At 48.1% G+C, this 19,218-nt stretch overlaps 1 protein-coding gene across 3 annotated transcripts in view; it reads right to left on the reverse strand.

Annotated features, from left to right (window-relative positions):
• Rptor (regulatory associated protein of MTOR complex 1) overlaps positions 1-19,218 on the reverse strand; it is a 356,907-nt gene that overhangs the window by 251,603 nt on the left and 86,086 nt on the right. For all 3 annotated transcript variants that reach the window (XM_008828814.2, XM_017797024.2, XM_017797022.1), the window contains exon 3: positions 17,893-17,975. In XM_008828814.2, coding sequence (XP_008827036.1) covers positions 17,893-17,975 — 83 coding nt within the window. The remainder of the gene's footprint in view (positions 1-17,892; positions 17,976-19,218) is intronic.

A 19,218-nucleotide genomic window follows, 5' to 3' on the forward strand; every position in this document is an offset into this window, starting at 1 on the left:
AACCCAACAGAGGGATGCTTTTGGAAGCCCTGCCAAGAAACTCCAGTGGACTCTCATATGAACATTTGAAAATTGCCCGGTTCTGACTTGTTTCTAGTTCCCTGTCTAGAACTTGTAATGCTAATTACTCTTGCCTTTACTTCTCTTTCACATCTCCCATTCATGATTCAAGGACTTTCTTCTCCGCTTAGAGACGAGTTATGCAATTTGGGAGTCTTTTAGATAGACCCACTGAAGGGTACTCCAGTTGTCTCACCCTGCGTCCCTGTTCAGCACAGAAGAAGCCAGAGCTATCAGTGTCCCTATTCCCTACTGGCAGAATTGGCTGGGCAGTTAGGGTGAAAAGACCCCATAGAAATGTAGCCAGTTTCTTGGCTAAAAGTCAGAATGTCCTTGGGCCTGTTAGCAACATACTCTGTTCCAAAGGAAAAATGTCAAAAGTATTTGGGAGCTTGTATCTAATCCTTAAAAGATTTTAGGGTTACCTCTTCAGAGAGGGGAATGTTGGAGGGGAGGAAGTGGGCATGGATTTGATTTGATCAAAACACCTTATATGCACATATGAAATTCTCAATAAAGTTTTTGTAAAAATTAAAAAAAAAAAAAAGAAACATTCTTCAAAACGAAGAGTTCTGTCTCCTTCCTTCCTATAAGATGAAATGTATCTGCAATGGTTGGAGCTATAGCAGCCATCTTAGACAGTGAGGTGACCCTAGAAATAGAGTCCACAAGCAGCATGGTGAACCCGGCAGAATCAGGAACCTGTTGTTCTGGAAACACAACTCACCACGCTGGAAGGCTCATTTCAGGAAATCTTCTTTATTTCATGTGTATGTGGTATGGTGTGCATGTTTGTGGGTACGAGCACATATACATGTATCCACACGCCAGAGGTCAATCTCAGATGTCTTCTAGATCATTCTGCACTTCAGTTTTCTGAGACAGCATCTCTCACTGAACCTGGGGCTCACTGATTGGTTGGACTGGCTGGCCAATGCGCTCCTGTCTCTGTGCCCCCAGTGCTGGGTTTCAGACATACACCATTGTGCCCAGCTTTCCATGTGGATGCTGGAGTCTAAACTCGGGCACTTTACCAACTGAGCCATCTCCCCAGCTCATGGTTGCTTCTGGAAAGCTCAATGTGAGTGAACAAACTTCAATTGTATTTACACTATTATTTTCCCCTGTGACTCTGGCCAAGCCCCATCCTCATACAGTGAGCATGAACGGACTTCTGCACAGCAACTACAGAAGGAAAATCCAGAGTTACTTTCCCTCCACATCTGAAACTGCTCAAAGATTCCTTAATTATTAAATATCTGCTCAAAAACCTATTTTGTGGTATCAGCCCTTTTAAAAAAGGAACAATAAGTCAACCTCCTAATGGTTGTATTTTAAAAGAGGCAATGGATCCAACATACAAATGGAAGTAATTGCTGGGACTCAGCCAAGGCTATTTAATGCTAGAGCAGCTACTCTGCAATTAGCCTGCAGTTAAAAATGAAGCAAGAAAACCACTCCTTCCTCCACCCCAGGGTCCTCCAGACACCAGGTGTGTCACACCCACAACTACAACATGCTGAGCCTCTTCCCCAGGGTCTGCTCCTATCCCACCATCAGAAGGCAATTTTCTGGGCAAGGGCTGAGCCTGGAAGGGAGGTAAAGCTGCAGGCATAGGAACCCCGGGGGGCTTGGCTTCCTCAGTTGGCCCTACCCAGTGTTTTCAAGGGTTCCTGCAAACATCCCTTCACAGTAGCTCCAAAGTTCCGAACAAACCCTTTGCCAGTCATTTCTTCAGCTTCTTTTCAGGGGCCCGAACCCATTTAAACCACTGCACACATCCCTTGGAGCTCAGTCTTTACTCGGAGCCATTGACAAGAGAGACAAATAGACATGTCAGGGAAGGGGGAAGAAACCAATAGTTAGAGAGCATTCTCAGATGCCTGGCAGGTATCCCCCCACCTCACACTCATAAATCTGATTACCAAGAAGCAGCGGGGAGCCTCTGCCCTGCAAAGAGGAGCATGGAGGCAGCTCCAGAGGAGCTTCAGATCCAGGGCCCTGTGGAGCCAGAGGGAAGGAAAGAGACGGCCAGGGCAAGGTCCCAGAGGTCCAGCCTAGAGGGCAGGTGAGACACAGGCTGGGAGAAATGGGAGCCCTCAGGGGAGCAGAATGGGTGTAAAACTCAGGCTCCAAATGGCAACAATAAGGGCAGGCTGAGCCGAGGGAGGGGCAAAGACACCTTGGCCCACCTGTGAGAGCAGGAAGAGAGAGCAGTGCTCTGGGAGGACTGTGCTGAGGAATACTGGCCCTCACTTCCTGGGCCAGCTGGGGGGGCGTGTGTCCTAGGGTACCATGTGGTATTTTGCTTGCCTGTTTGAGACTATCCTGCAGCTCAGGCTGGCTTTGAGCCCCTAACCCTCCTGCCTCCACCTCTGAAGTACAGGGATTACAGGTGGTGGTACCTTGGTCAGTTCTGCTTCTCAGACTAAAATCTGCACTGAAGAGGGAGCAGGGTCAGAGGCCTGACTGAAATCAGATGTTTCACCGTGAGTCTTCCAAGACACATGTGGGCACCAACTCTCCCATGGCTCCAGACTAAGTCTGAAGGTCACTCTGCTCACATTTTTGTTGTTGGCCAATGGCATATCCTTGAGATGCTCACCATTACAGTGACTGTAGAAATGAAGCACTGCGGTCACAACCACAGCCATTTCACCAGCACCTTCCACATCACCTCTGAGACCTGGTACCCAAATGGCAACTGGCATAAAGTCAATGAAGGGGCCTCTGCACCTGTCCCTGAGAGAATATGAAAATCCCCTCACCTGTCAGAAATGTGTACCTGGGCCCAAGAGACTGAGCTGTCAAAAGGTCATGGGTAGGAAGAACACAGGCCACACAGAGAAGCTAGTGCCTGACTCGAAACCAGTTAGGCAGAAGACTTTCAGACAGCACCTTCAACATGGGAAGATCAGCAACTCAACTACAGACTACCGGGTTCAGGCAGTCCCTAGGTGTGTGCACTGTGTCAGTGGAGGGTGGCCCTGTCAACCCTGTCTTCCTTTACCATGTGCTCGAGCACCAATTCCTACCCAAGGAGGCTGTGGTACAAAGGGAGCCCTGTGGCCACCTGTTCCTCACCCTCACCAAGTGCCCTGCTGCCACCCCAGCCATGTGACTGTCCGGAAACTTTTCCTCCCAGCACAGACAGCATGGTTCCCCTTCTGCCCCACCAACACCAGCAGCTCTTCTATCTTGCTGTGGCCTAGGGAGGAAAAGGGCAGTGTGCGGAAGACCAACAGGTACTTAGAGAGGGATCTGTGGGGTCTGCAAAGCACTGGGCTGTGGAGCTGGTAGCATGTCCCTTCCTGAGTTGGGAAATCAGTGCTGTAAATCATAGAAGTGGCACACAGCAAATGGCACCTACCACCCCTACTCTGTGGCATGCACAAATGCAAGTGTGGCTGGCAGAGCCTACAGCCTACCCAGAGCCAAGGTACTTCCCATCAGGTGTTTGATGGGACATGACAATAACTCTGTGTGATTTCTGGTCACCGAGTGACTGCCTCTCGTTCTGAAGCACTGCTCTCAGGCTGTCCTCCATGATACCTGGTGGTTCTGCTGAGTCTACTGTCTGGTGGGTCCATGGCGGGGCCACATCTGTTTTCACTCCCAGAGGCAGAAACAAACCCTAATCCTAGCAGACCTTTGTGAACAAGGGATTAGATAAATGACTATCTCTGTGCCCCATGTGCAGGAAGTTGCTCTTACTTAAATCCACAGCAGTTAGCCAGTGCCAAATATTGAATCAGCAATGTTTTGCTATGTTGACCCACGTGGCAGGAGTCCACCCCCTGCCCCTTCTGAGTTTCCAGCACGGCTATGGCTACGGCCACTTAAGGCACCTGGTTTACACCAATGTGCTCCCACAACACAGCCTTCGCCGACTCACCCTCTCTATCTCCAGCAGGCTAGACAGGGTGGAACAGTCTTCCTAAACTCCCAGCACAAAGGAAGAGAGAGCAATTGGTTATTTCCACAACCAACTTCGAAGGAAAGTAACTTTTTAGGTAATGCCAAATGGCAAGAGTTTTAATATTTCATGCTGAAAGACACAGGAGAGACAGCTCTTCTCACGGGAGTCACGAGACCACAGGAGATCAGGCGCGTGTCCTCCCTCCTCACGGCAACAACAACAGGGTGGCAACAGAGACGGGGGATATGGTACGGCTTCCACCGTGCACTAGCTCCTTTTCTCACGGCTGTGACAGTATGTCTGACGGAACTGCCCGATGAAGATGGGTTCCGGGTCACGGTTGGGGTGCAGTCCATCACGGAGGGCACGGCAAGGCAGCAGCATGAGGCGGCTGGTTATAGTGTCCACAGTCGGGGAGCAGAGACAAGAATGCTGCTGCTCAGCTCACTCCTTTCTCGCTTTTTACTCCATTCAGGACCCCAGCCTGTGGGGCGGAGCCACCACACTCAGGACCCCAGCCTGTGGGACGGAGCCACCACATTCAGGTGGGTCTTACCTCCTCGGTTAACCCAATCCAGAAACAACCTCATAGACACATCCACAAGTGTATTTCCATGGTGCACCTAAATTTAATCCAGGGGCTGAAGAGATGATGCTCAGAGGAGTTTGGTCCCAGTACCCACATCTAGCAGCTCACTACCACCTAACGTCCATCTCCAGGAGAGCTGATGCCCTCTTTTGGTCTCTGAGGGCACCTGTACTCATATGCAAATACCCACACACAGACACACATACATCATTAAAAACAATTTTTTTTTTTTTTTTGGTCTTTTTAAGACAGGATCTCCCTATAGCCACAGCTGGCTTGGAACTCGCTAGAGAGACCAGGATGTCCTTGGGCTTAATCTCAGAGATCTGCCTGCCTCTGCCTCTGCCTCCCCAGTGTTGAGATCCTGAGATTAAGGGTGTATGCCACCACACCCAGCTCAAAAATGACATATTTTTTAAAATAAAATAAATCCAGGCCAGTTGACAATAATGGTTAACCATCAGAGGGTACTGAGCAAGTAACATGTCCATTATCCTAGACAGTTCTCCAGAGTCTATGGTTCCTGCAGAAATAGCTGTCTCTGCTGTGCAGCAGCCAGCAGCTAGCACTGAGGACTGGTATGAAGTGCAGCTGGCTGAGAGCAGGTGGAAGGCAGGCAGGCCTACCCTCAGCAGCAGCAGCAATGGGCACGAATTCAGAGGCTTTCCTCCAAACACTGCAACTGACAGAAGAAGGGAGAAATGAGAGAGACGAAGACAGAGGGGGAAACACACGCCTGACGACTCAGGAAAAAACAAACGTCTCTGATTCTGTTAAGAAGTAATGCTGATTAAAACTGTCACTATTCTAGGCTTAAAATTTATAAACGCACATTCTACCTTATCAGAAGACTTCCAGGTTCCCCTGAAATTAATGCTACAGATTTACCTTAGGCACTCGCAGCAAAAGCCCATGTGACAATAAACATCCCACAGTCTAGTTCAGACAGCATCCAATGCACGTCCTCACTCCTCACCAGCCTGCAGTCCCGTCACCAAGCTCCATGGTTCTGAATCCTAATAGTTGCTTCTGAAAGGGCCAAAGTAGAAAAGAGAGGAGGCACAGGCAAGGAGGAGGAGAACAGGAAAGGGAAGGAAGAAGAGGAGAAAGAAGGGAGAAGAAAAAGATGGTGAGGGGAGGGGGAAGGAGGAGGGAGAAGGGGGTGGGGAGCGCTCCAGCACCTGGAGAGGGAAACTCAATATTGGCATAACTCTTCTTGGTTTGTACTGAATGGGGTATGAACGGACCACGAATGTGCTATGCAAGGCATTCAAAGCAGCTGGTGTTTCTTGCTGTTCACCACTAGGAAGGCAGGAAGCAGTCCCTTGGCTATGATGAAGGCAGTTCCTCAGCATCGACAGAGCACTTTCCTCTGCTATCACTAGGGAATTCTATCCAGACCTCTGGAAACCAGAGAACCCCAGGGACCCAAGTGAAATTCCAAACAGCGCTGAGCACAGAACACAGAAGCGTCCAATTGGGCGGGGCGGGGCGGGGTGGGGCAGGACAGGGCGGGGTGGGGTGGGACAAGACAGGTGGCTGCAGGTGTCTCTCTGCAGCAATAGAACAGAAGCTAAAGACACTGCTGTTCACTGCTCATTCCCAAGTCTGGTAAGAGGTAAAAGAAATTCACTTGGTTTTCTTCTGAACGATGCGGCCATACTGAGCACAGGTGTGAACACAGCCCACGTTCACTTCCCATGTGAGGAGTACTATTTGTGGTGAAAACAACATCCATATATCACCTACAATTCATTCAAAGACAGCAAGTACCACTGGTGTTTATGTTTTCAGATCTCCAGAAGCTGGGAGAAAGCTGTAAATAAGGTTCCTCTACAGTGCCTGGCTTTGCAAAAGGGAAACATGATTTCCCTCATTCTATCAATTTCATGCAGCTTACAAAGCACAAATGAAAACATACGACCACCCATGACCTGCAAATCCATGCCAGGTATTGCACAGAGAAATGAAGCCACACACCCACACAAAGGTTTTCCCACAACTTTATTCCTAAGAGTCAAAAGGTAGAATAGATTCAAACCCATATCTTCAATACAGTGGTGAATTCAGATTCATCCACACAGCAGGGGAGAGAAGGAAGTGCTGGACCAGGGTGTGTGTGTGTGCATGCTGAGAGAAAAGCCAAGCACAGAAGGGTGAAAACAGGCCAAAACAGGCCACGTGAAAGACAGGTGTCTAGAAAGAAGCAGGCAGACTGGGAGCCTGGCCCAGAGGTAACTTCACCTGTGCAGGGCCTTGGGGTTCAATTCCTACAATCACTGGGCACGCAGGAGACGTTCCAGCAGATCTAATGTTCTTGTTTCGAGTGCTGAGTAAAGAAGTCAAAACTCTTCAAACTAAACACTCTGGCCGCATTTCACGGTGTGCGAACGGCATCTACAAGCTGCTGAGAGAAGCCGGTAGCTCTAGAAGGGTGTGCTAAAGCTGAGGCTCAGAGAAGAACAAGAGGAAAACAGGGCAGACCTTGTTCTGACTGGATCACTGTTCCCTGCTGTGCAGGGCTGTGAATCCCAGACAGGACAGAATGAACACAGGACCAATGCCACAGGATGCTCAGCGACACTTAGAATAACAAACCTGTGCTTGAGAACCAGCGCACTCCGTGAGCACCTAACCACAACCACCAGTGACTTGGCGTGCTGCCAGACCATTCTGAACCCCTCATAAAATAGCAGGGCAGGGACTGCAGGGATGGCTCAGCGGTTAAGAGCACTATTGACTCCTCTTCCAGAGGACCCAGGTTTGATTCCTAGCACTCACATAGCGACTAACAACCATCTGTCACTCCAGTTCCAGGTGATCTGATGCCCTCTTCTCCGCAGGTATTGCATAATATGCAGGCAATACACTCAGACATATAAAATAAAAAAATAACAGACTATAAAAAAAGGAAAATATCTGGGCAGAGGAAGGTGCCTTTCAAGGAGCACAGCCTCTGCCAGGGAGCCAAGCGCAGGGCTTCTGAGGAGAAAGCCTGAGCCTCACTGAAGGAGATGAGAAGAGGCTGCCCAGCTCTTCTCAGCCCAGGATGAAACTGGGACTCGTGAGGGTGAAGAGTAAACTATGAGCTGGGGCTTGCCAGGAGCAAGGGGCACTCTAGGGCTCCACCAGCTCCATCTGAGCACCACCCAGCTCCCAGCACTGGTGACGGGACTTAGCCTCCAAGGCAGGGAGCGACATGGGCCTTTTGCTCCACCAAGTGCCACCATCCACAGCTACTCTTGGCACTCCAAGAAATTATTCATCTACAGGGGCATAAAATGTTCAGGGGCAGAAAAAGAAAGCAGGAGGTGGAAGCAGGAGGTGGTGATGGAGGGGTCAAGGGGACTCTGGGAAGACCTAAAGGAGGTGTTTACAGCCTTGTTTAACACATTATGGCGCTCCACACTGTCCCTAACTGCCTCTCTGCAGGCCAGAAGCCCATGCTGCTGCCTAAACTTCCCGGTCTCATGTCAACTGGGGCACCCTGTGGGACAAGTGTTATGGGTGGCGTCTGCCTGTGTGCTGCAGGTGGAAGTGTGTGGGGTGGCATCTGTGCGCTGCAGGTGGAAGTGTGTGGGGTGGCATCTGTGTGCTGCAGGTGGAAGTGTGTGGGGTGGCATCTGTGTGCTGCAGGGAGACGTGTAATGGTGTGGCATCTGTGTGCTGCAGGTGGAAGTGTGTGGGGTGGCATCTGTGGGCTGCAGGTGGAAGTGTGTGGGGTGGCATCTGTGTGCTGCAGGTGGAAGTGTGTGGGGTGGCATCTGTGTGCTGCAGGTGGAAGTGTGTGGGGTGGCATCTGTGTGCTGCAGGTGGAAGTGTGTGGGGTGGCATCTGTGTGCTGCAGGTGGAAGTGTGTGGGGTGGCATCTGTGTGCTGCAGGTGGAAGTGTGTGGGGTGGCATCTGTGTGCTGCAGGTGGGACTCTGGGAAGACCTAAAGGAGGTGTTTACAGCCTTGTTTAACACATTATGGCACTCCACACTGTCCCTAACTGCCTCTCTGCAGGCCAGAAGCCCATGCTGCTGCCTAAACTTCCCGGTCTCATGTCAACTGGGGCACCCTGTGGGACAAGTGTTATGGGTGGCGTCTGCCTGTGTGCTGCAGGTGGAAGTGTGTGGGGTGGCATCTGTGTGCTGCAGGTGGAAGTGAGTGGGGTGGCATCTGTGTGCTGCAGGTGGAAGTGTGTGGGGTGGCATCCGTGTGCTGCAGGGAGACGTGTAATGGTGTGGCATCTGTCATGCCCTCACACATGTAAAGCTTCTGCTCTTCCAAGTTTGAAGTCTTTGGGAAAGAGAAATAGAATACGCCGTTGACATTATCACTCCTTCTTGTAATTGATTCATTTTTATTTCTCTCATGGTAACTCTGTGTCTGCCCTGGAAGGTTCACGTCACTGTTTTACATGGTGGCTGTTCCGTTTTTTTCCTACATATTTTGATTCTACCTCTTTCTGAAGTCATTAGTGTCATTCCTATGTTCTCAGAAAGTTATGTGTCTCAAGGTTTTCCAATTCATTTGCAACATTTTGCAATTCCCTCAGGGGTTTTCTTGATCTTCAATTATTTCTCTTTCTCATCTATGTTCCCTCCTTGGGTAGTACTGAACTAGTCTAGGATCCATGTTTACAAAATAGACCTTGTAACTAACACATCTACAAAAAGACAGACATAGTTTAAGGCCTTCTTCATGTGTGAGAACAACCAGACATTCGGGTAAGGACAGGGCCACACAGGCTGTCCTTTAAAAGAGAAACTGCCTTCATCCCAGTCATGTGTAATCTCCACGGCTTCATTTAAACCAGGTCATCTAGGCAGAACACTCCTGTAGAACTGACCCATAGTGAGCCAACTGTGTGAGGGACCAAGGCGAGAAAGAAAGAAAAGGCCAACCCCCGCTTTCCTGCTGGGGAAAGCGGTCTCTAACACCACACATGTACTTCAGTCTTTCGCCTCAGCTAAATTAAAGCCTCAGCTTAAAAATTCCCATTAAGAACTCTTTCAAATCAGCAATAAGAATAACACAACTAGGAAAAAAATGGGCAAAGGACTTTAAATGGCATATTACTGATAATTTTTTAAAAATACTTATTATTTTTACTTTATGTATATGCGTGTATCACCTGAATGTAGGTAAATGCACCCGTGTCGTGCAATGCCCTCAGAGGACAGGAGAGGCTGTCGGATCCCCTGGAACTGGAGTTACAGACAGTTGTTAGGTGTCATGTGGTGGTCTTCTGCAGGAACAACCAGTGTTCTTAACTGCTGAGCCATCTCTCCAACCCCTACTAATAATTTTTTAAAAGAAAACCCTCACCTGAGTATCCAACAACTCTTCCAAGCCAACTGTAGATAATTTTGCCATAATCACACATGGGCTCCTGGACTTGGGGAGTGCTGAAATATATAATCTGGGGAAGGCTGGGAAGAGAACCATGCTGGGAAAAGACTTTACAGTGTAAGTACACCCAGGTCACTCATACACCTCAGTGACCCCTCAGCCATCTCTGTAAGTAAACTCATTGATTCCCTAGGGTGAACTTTAATTAATCAAATACTGGTTTGACACTACAACCTTAGAAAGGGATAAACGTTGCTCAGCATCCCCAGGAAGAGAATTCTCACAACAGATGGAAAGTTTATTTGTTAATGTTATTATTTCTCATGGTTATTAAAAAAGAGAATGGTAAGGTAAAAGATGTTATAAGGATACAGGAATGGAGGTATTCTGTTAAAAATGAGAAAGCCTAAGCAAGTGATGGAGGCCTATGTAGGTTTGTTATGATTTATCAAGCATGAGAAAAAGATCTTAAAATTTCTAAGGTCATAGCTTAGTCAACTAGTTTAAGGATGTCTCATAAAGGTTTATTTTAAAATGTTTGGGTTTTGCCCAAGCTCTATCTACATAGCACATGGTAATGAAAAGTACCAGACTGGTGTAACTAACCTTCTTGGGTGTTTAATAGCCAGACTTTGAGGCCTATACTAATCTGATCAGAGGGACTTAAAGGACAGTGTTTGCCCCTTGCCCTCCAAGGTCGACTAAGTTCCAGGGGACTATGGAACATCTCTCAAATGTCTTGCAACTGTGGTGAGTCACCTGTCCTATTGTTCAGGAAGGCCATGGAGACCCCACGAGATGGACTTGAACCAGTGTTCAGTCTACAAAGAGGAGAAAAAGAATGTTTGGGGGGGCTGGAGAGATGGCTCAGCAGTTAAGAGCACTGACTGTTCTTGCAGAGGACCCGGGTTCAATTCCCAGCACCCACATGGTGGCTATGAACCATTCTTAACTCCAGTTCCAGGGGAATCTGAAGCCCTCTTCTGACGTCCATGGCATTGCATGACATGGGTGCACTCACATACACGCAGGCAAAACACCCGTACACATAAAATAGAAATAATAAAAAAATTTTTTTTCAAAAAGGAATGTTTGGTTTTAACCAAGCTCTATCTACATATTACATGGTAATTAAAAGTACCAGACTGGTGGAACTAACCTTCTTTGATGTCTAACAGCCATACTTCGAGGCTGTTAAAACTAATCTGGTCAGAGGGACTTAAAGGACAGTTTTTGCCCTCCTTGCCCTCCAAGGTCGACTAAGTCCCAGGGGACTATGAAGCATCCCAAAACAGCAAGCTCCATGTTCAGGGAAGAAATCCTGCTTCAAAAGAAATACAGAGTGACCAAGGAAGACACCTGACATCGACCTCTAGCCTCCACACACATGCACAAACATGCGCTCCCACAAACAGACACACACCAAAATAAAAAACTAAAGAAGTAAATGTAGATTTTATATTATAAAAATTTTACTTCAATCCTTAAAAATGTCTCCAATGTCTTCTATGATGCAGGGAGATATCCAAGTGCTTGGTGGACACCTCTGTGGCACATAGGTCCCATGTAAAATGAAGCTAAGCACCACAAAAAATCTTTACATAACTGTCCCCTCTGATCCACTGTCCATCTCCCCACATCAGCTTTTCATGGTGGTGTGCAGTAAACATACGGGGATTCCCAGCAGCACCCTGAACTCTGCTTTCCATGCCTTCTGCTTCCTGCCTGCTGTCCCCTCCAGCCACACCCTGGCAGCTCTTCTTCAGAACCACAGTCCTATCACTCCAGACCATGGCCTCAATTCATCTCCATGGTCTACCCCAGTGTGAAATAAGTCAATGCCAGAGGGCTGGGTGGACTCCAGCATTAGGGTTTGTTGAAATATGCAGACAGAACAGCTCTCTTACTAATAGGAGCAGAGGGAGGAGACACTCCTTGAGAGCTTGGCAGAGACAGAACCAAGCCCTACTTCACCCTAGAAATAATTAATATGCCTCAAGTAGCAGAGAAGGGGAAGGTTTCTGCTCCCCAGACAACAATGAAGAAAGGAAACAGAACACACGATGGGGAAGGGTGGGCAAACAGGAAGCCTGTGCTGCAGAAAGTTTGGGGGTGGCAGTGGTGTCTCCTGGTGGGCATAGCCACCACCATCTCAGAGGCCAGGGAAGGAGGGCTGAGCAATGGGGATCCGCTGGGCACCGTGGCCCCTGGCTACAAAGTGCTGGTGTTCCTCTCTCCCCATCAGCCCTTCTACTTACATTTCCAAATGGTAAAAAATTCAATGTTACATTTCCAGGCTCCGCAAAGCCAAAAGCTGACAGGTCTGCGCTCTTCCCCGGAGCTACTGAGCTATCTGAGCCCTCTGCACCAGTGCGAAGTGGGAAGGACGGTGCCTGCAGAAGGCGAAGGGTGAAGCCTCACAACCTTATATGGTGTGGGCATGTGAGGGCAAGGGCAAGGGCTCCACTTCCTCCTGAGCAGTGGCAGACAGCTGGAGTCCATCCATTCCAGCAGTACAGCTGGGATTCTAATGGACTCATGTGAGCCCTTCCAAGAGAAGCCTCGACATAGGGATCTACGCCACTCCCAGCCTGCTTCACAGGATTGAAGTCCCCAGGGCTCTCAGCGTGCAGAGCACTGTGCGCCCTCCCAGTGGGTATAGAATGGTTCTTCTCCAGTCCTCCTTCTTCCAAAAGGGTTGGAAAGCTTTTACAAGAACTTATCAGTCACGACACCATGTTGTCCCGAGCAGTAGCAGTGATGGCGACACCTGTGCTCTCCTGTGAACTACAACGGCAAGTGGGGCTTGTGCACTTGGTATAAACTGGTTTTCTAGATCTAAACTCCACATCCAGAAAGCTGTTTACAACACTGTGGCCTTTGGGGACAGGGCAAGACAGGAAGTGTGTGGGCAGCACTGACTAAGAAGTCTTTCAGCTGAAGAGCATAAATCAGAATTCTCCCTGAACACAAGAACATGGAGATGCTGTCACGCTAGAAGAGACGAGGAGGGAAGATGCAGGATAGAGCACGATTAAGGCCAGAGCAAAAATACAAGCAAAATGTTTGTCACAGGCACAATTCCTAACATCTGGGCAGGAAGCAGCTACAGAAAACTGTCACTCAGTTTATCCCAAGACAGCCAGAAGATGTGTCTACACCAGCATGAAAATTTAATGAGGACAGGAGGCAAAGCACTCCACACAGGATCCTGAACCACATCAGTGAGCCAGAAGTTACAGTTCTGCCTTTAGCTAAGAGTCCTCATTTGCAGTTTGTCACAAAAACAGAAGCAAGTGGACAGAGCCCAACCTTCAGCCCCCACAGAGAAGGAAAGCCAGGTTGTGAAGGACAGAGGAGGGAGGGCTGGCTAGCAGGGGAACTGCCAGACCAGGAGGACATTACTATAACAGCATCCCAGCAGCATGCCAAGGAACAAGAACAATGCAGTAACAGGACTGTGTTCCAGCTCAGTGGCACCTGTTAGTTCGGAACTAATATCAAAATGTGACTAACACAAGCTGGAGTCCCTGCACAGTGACGGTCCTTTATCAGTCTACTCTGGAATAATTTTGAGTACCTCCCAGTCTTTAGGGTACCTTAGCTCCTTCCCAGATTACCCACTCTGAAGACCCCATGCAAAGGCAGAGCACACTGACTGGCACTTACCAGTGTCTAGCACATCGCAGTATAAATTCCATCCAGAACCCAAGCAGGGCCAGGAGAGCTACTAATACCAATACGTACCACTCTGTCCCTAGTCTTCCTCAGAAAAGGAGGAGGCATCTAGGGCCTATGGACCACAGAACAACGATCAGTCCAAGAAAAGGGCATCTATAAGCCCATCCTAGGGGTTCTGAGAATACAGCATTGTGAGAAGAGCTTCTTCCAAGCCTGGCACTCTTGGTTCACTGGGCAGGCTTCCATGCTTGACCCCTCAAGTCTCCCAACAACCGGCATCCAACCCACTTCTGGGAGGAAGCACAAAAGCCCAGATCCCAGGAGCTCTAATAGCAACCCATAAACATGGAAATACATATAAACACTGTGCTCTCAAAGTAACAGCTGCACCTAAACACCAGAGGACAGGGCTACAAATGTCCAAAAGAGAAAGAAAGAGTATCTCCAACCATCCAATAGAACTCAGGAAGCTCTATAAAAACAGGTTCATTTAATAGGAAAAGATGAGTTCACTCATTGACCACACATCCACTATGACAGACTCAAGAGACTGAAGGGAGCTAAGGCCTAAAACCTGCTCAGAGCAGCCCACAGCACATAGCCATGTGTAGCCCCTAATGGCCTTTCAGCTCCCTGGACAGCCCACAGCTACTGCACAGGACTGAGGCCTCCGTGCTCCTGCTGGTCAAGATGAGAAGGGGCTCCCACAGCAAAGTGCTCCATCAGAGGCCTGTTCTCCCCTTTGCCGACACACACACTGTCAAATGGACCCAGGGAGTGGTCACCTCAGCTCCCTGCCAACAGCATCAGCTGCCTCAAAGTGACTCACCGTCCATAGTAAACGGTAATGATGCCCACAGAACTTATCCGTGAGACACAAAAGGAGCTGGAATCCACCCCAGAAGAGACGTGGGCCCTTCCACTCCTGGCTCTGGGGAAAGAAGACCTGGCAAGTGGGCTCATCCTGCTGGCTGCGTCAGCTCCTAATTTGCATCTTGTGATAAACTGCCAGTACCCCAATCTGCTAGGCAGATTCCTAGAAGGGTTAGTTCTGCACTGTGTATTCCCAGAGTTAGAAGGCTGTGCTCCTGGCTCCCAATAAAGCTTCCACTTGAGGCTCATCATGAAACAAGGAGCTTTTACTGCAGATTGTCCAGCTGAAGCAGCGGCTGGCGTTTTCCCTTCACTCTTCTACAGAACAAAAATTGATGGCCCTAAAGGTAATAAGGTAAAGCCTTAAATTTAACCAGAGCAAATATTTCACTAGCAGAAAACTGGTAAATTGTTTAGAAAAGGACTCAATCAACCAGCCAAGGAAATACAGCCCTATATAGAACCTGGCAGCCTTCAGAAATAAATAGAATCATTGTGGTTTATCTAAATTCCTCCCTCAACCAAAATCACCTTTATCAAAAGCATCTAATCTGAACTGTCACGGCTAGAAAAGCAAGCAAGAAGAGTGAGCTTTGAAGCTGGCAAGCGAGTGGTGTGCCAATGAGCGGTGTGCCATGGTCCCTTAGCTCTGTGGGTCACGGTCAGTTTCCTGCTCCTCCACACTCTGTTCTCACCACACCACCGCAGAGGCGGATCTGATTTCAGTAAACATGAATGAAACGACCTCACTGCAAATTACCCAACCTTTGTGAGTATTGCAATAAAGCAGATACAGAGAGAGAAAACCGCATCTCTGGGTCTTTCCATTAAAAGTCTAGGAAATTTAATAACATCCCCATTGTTTGGTTGCAGAGGCACATCAACCTCTCTTTACTACAGCAGAAACACAAGAGCTCTGGAGGGGGCAATAGAGTGGTACGTGTTTGACTCGGTGATGCTTCAAAGACCTGATTTACAGTCAGGGGCCAGGCACCTTGCACCACACATCTGAGTCTATAATTGCCGCACATTCTGTGCAAACTTAACACCCGCAGCATGATGTCTGCACCCATGGAGTGGTTCTGCGTCGAAGCCAGGCCTCTTTGCTCTAGCCTCAGCCCACATGAAGGCAACAGGGCAGAGAAGCCCAGCATGCACACCAGGGCCTGGACTATTAGTACAGGGGCTTACAGCAAAGGCCCTGCAGTCAGTGTGCTCCATCCAGTCAGAGATAACCTGCGACACCGGTAACTTGGGCTTTTTTTCTTCTTCTTCAATGAAGGAGTCCCACTAATGACTTCCTTCAGGAAATTCTGAGACATTTTTAGCACATTTAAAAATGAATGGCATTCGAAAAGAAAATATTCAGTGTTCCTAGCTGTGGTCTAGTTTTCTGAATGTAGGAAAAGACCCTGCAGTCTGCACGCACAGCTTCCTGCTAAGCTGCAGCTAACACTTTACTCCAAATTCTAGTCTATGAACCAACCCAGATGGAATCCCACCTGGGCTGCTACGCTGACATATTTTCCTGAACATCCTGTAGCCTTAAAACCACCTCCATCTACCAAACTCTTTTGTTCAGGAAAACAAGATCTGAGCCTACAGATCCACTCCTGAAATCTGCTGATGTTAATGGACTTCCAAGACTAGAGTTTCCCTGAGGACTGTGCCCACTGTGCCAGCCCCACTCCCCCATCTCATCCTGCATTTGCTTCATACTGCTGTCCTTGTGTCCAGGCTCACTCACCTGCATGTAAGTATGGCCTGCCTTATGTCACAATCCATGGAACAGATTTGCTCTCAGACAGAAATTCTTAAAAGCAACAGATCCTACTTTAAAAGTTTTCACTCTTAGCCAGTACGACACCTGCCAAGCCACAACAATAAAGATGGCAGTAAAACACACAAAAATGAAACACGAATATCCTGAAATCGTAAACATACATAACCTGAAAGAAGAAAATAATCATTAGAACAGCAGAGCTCACTCTAAGAACAGCCTTGGGAAAACCTGAACTGATCTGATAGCTCTCTGAGCTCACAACTGGAAGCTCTGAGTATTGTGGTCATGCTGTTCCACCTAAACCAAATAAGCAGAGCATGAAGCCAACCCAGGAAAGGCAGGGGCAGCCCAGTCGGAAGGGCACTGTTCCAACACACAGTGCGGAAGGCAGCACAATCACACTGCTCCACGCTCCCTTCAATGCCTGCCCACCTTCTGACACACAGGACACCTTCAAAGTCGTCAAAGGAGCTATTCTTTCACGGGACTCTGGCATCTCAACTACTTTTAAAGGAAAATAACATCAAACTCTCTCTCCAATACGCACCCAACTGCCAAATATACTACAGTCTCCAGAATTTTTATATGAACCATCAAAGAAAAACAGATTTGAGAGACAAAAAGCAATCCTTTAGGTGCATATCAAAACAAGCCCTGAGAACCTGCCTTCTAAAGAACAAAGGCCCAACTGCAAAGCAGAGCCCCGGGGACCTTCCCAGCAATTAGTCATCTGCCAGGGGCCACTGCGGAAATTACCTACAGGCATTGCTAAAGGTAGAACAAGTTTATTTCTGACAATCTTGAAGAATGTAAAGAATGTACAAGAGGCCCCTGAATTGAGATCTGTGGATAAACAATTTATAAATCAGCCTCTTGAGCAGGCAAAGGTTAAGCAGCTCAGTTCTAAAACTTTTTTTTCCTTCCCATTACACTTACAGCCAAAAGACAGGAGTCAAAACCACACTGTAAGCACCCAGCTAAGGCCTCCCCCACCCACCTCACCTGCTGACTAACACACCTGTAGACGGTTCCAAGTGCCACACCTCACACAAGCGGACTATAAATGCACTTCCATCAACACCCCAAGTTTCTAATTTCCTATTCAATTTATTAAATCTTCAAAACGGTTATGAGAAAGGATGAAGGAAACAGGTCTCCCAGCTGTTGACAGATAGCTAAGATCTTATGGGCAATGTGACAGAGTTAAATTCTAGGCACTTTTCAGTAAAAGTACGAACTGTAAGAGATAAGCAACAAAACACATTTATTGGTAGCTGGCTCCCTGGAAGGATTCTTACCTCCTAAATCAGAGGCCAAGTGCATAAGAGGTACCACCCTTTGAACACTAGGTACTTTTTTCTCCCCTGTCTGAAAACTGAAGGAAAGAAAGACGGACGGACAGCTCTCCCTAGCTGATACTGTAGACTCGTTACTGAAAATTCATTTTCTGTGCAAAATAAAAACCATGATTTAAGAGTAACATGAAGGACAGTTTTTCTTTCCTAAAAGTTTTCTGGGGGAAATTACAGCAATCAATAGCCTCCCAGAAGCATGGCTCCCAACACCCTGTGAGCTGTGGATGGAAAGAGTGGGCACGCACCACAGGCTAGCGGGTGAAGTACTGAAAAGGGGAAGTACTCGAGCTTACCCTTGGCTGCCAGTTCTCATACTGCTTCTGTAAGTTCGCACCAATGGTTTCCAGAGCTTTCTGAGGACCCATAGACAAAGGATCTGTGGAAGCAACAGTAAGAGAAAGCTTAGTATGCACGCAGCTCCTCCGCTGGGATGCTCTGCAGGGAGCAGCTTCTTTCACAAGGCAAAGTCACAAAGATACAGCCAGGCCTCGGGTTTATCTGCGCCTAACCAAAGCAAGGAAGTGATGATGCACCCCAACAGGCTCCCAAGCCCACGAGCACTGCTCCCTACCACGTCCCTGCACAGCGGCCGCTTTTCTCTCTCCCACTTGTGTGTGCAGCATCTGCCATTCTCCCCAACTCTCCTCTGCTCTTGTGCAGCTCAGGCTGTCAGAAAAGGCCTGGGCTGTGCTTCTACCAGGAGACTGTGCACATGGGACCCTGTAGAGAACACTGAGTTCTGTGTTAAACCTACAGCCCTACTGAGTGCAGGGCAGGGGAAGAAAGAGGGCAGGGGCAAAGGACAACACATTACAGTTTTCACCCACATTGTAATTTCTCTCTCTCTCTCTCTCTCTCTCTCTCTCTCTCTCTCTCTCTCTCTCTCTCTCTCTCTCTCTCTCTCTCTCTCTCTCTCTCTCTCTCTCTCTCTCTCTCTCTCTCTCTCTCTCTCTCTCTCTCTCTCTCTCTCTCTCTCTCTCTCTCTCTCTCTCTCTCTCTCTCTCTCTCTCTCTCTCTCTCTCTCTCTCTCTCTCTCTCTCTCTCTCTCTCTCTCTCTCTCTCTCTCTCTCTCTCTCTCTCTCTCTCTCTCTCTCTCTCTCTCTCTCTCTCTCTCTCTCTCTCTCTCTCTCTCTCTCTCTCTCTCTCTCTCTCTCTCACACACACACACACACACACACACACACACACACACACAATTTTTACAAACATATGGAGATGGCCCTGGTTTCCTGCTTATTTAGAGTTGTTTCTATGCTAATAGTCCTAAGCCTGCAGTGCTCACACCTGCCTGATCTCAGGATCCCTTTCCAGTCCTTAAACATCTGAAGATCCAAAGAGCTTGTGTCTACTGATGTATACCTTATCAGAATGAGAACCAGGCAGGAGGATCACAAGTTCAAGGCCAGCCTGGGTTACCAAAAGAGTGAGAGCAGGAGCAGAGGAAATATTTAATTCTGATAAGAGAAAAATTCTAATGTATTTTTATTCATTTATTTAAAATATGATAAACCCACTGTTTTAATATGAATATTTATGATGAAAAATAATTATAGTCTCTCCAAAAATTTAGTGAGAGGGGCTAGGGATAGAGTTGTAGAATGCTTGCTGAGCATGCACTA

The sequence above is a fragment of the Nannospalax galili genome, unplaced genomic scaffold (assembly GCF_000622305.1).
Source record: "Nannospalax galili isolate Female #2095 unplaced genomic scaffold, S.galili_v1.0 scaffold1250, whole genome shotgun sequence".
In the NCBI taxonomy this organism is placed as follows: domain Eukaryota; kingdom Metazoa; phylum Chordata; class Mammalia; order Rodentia; family Spalacidae; genus Nannospalax; species Nannospalax galili.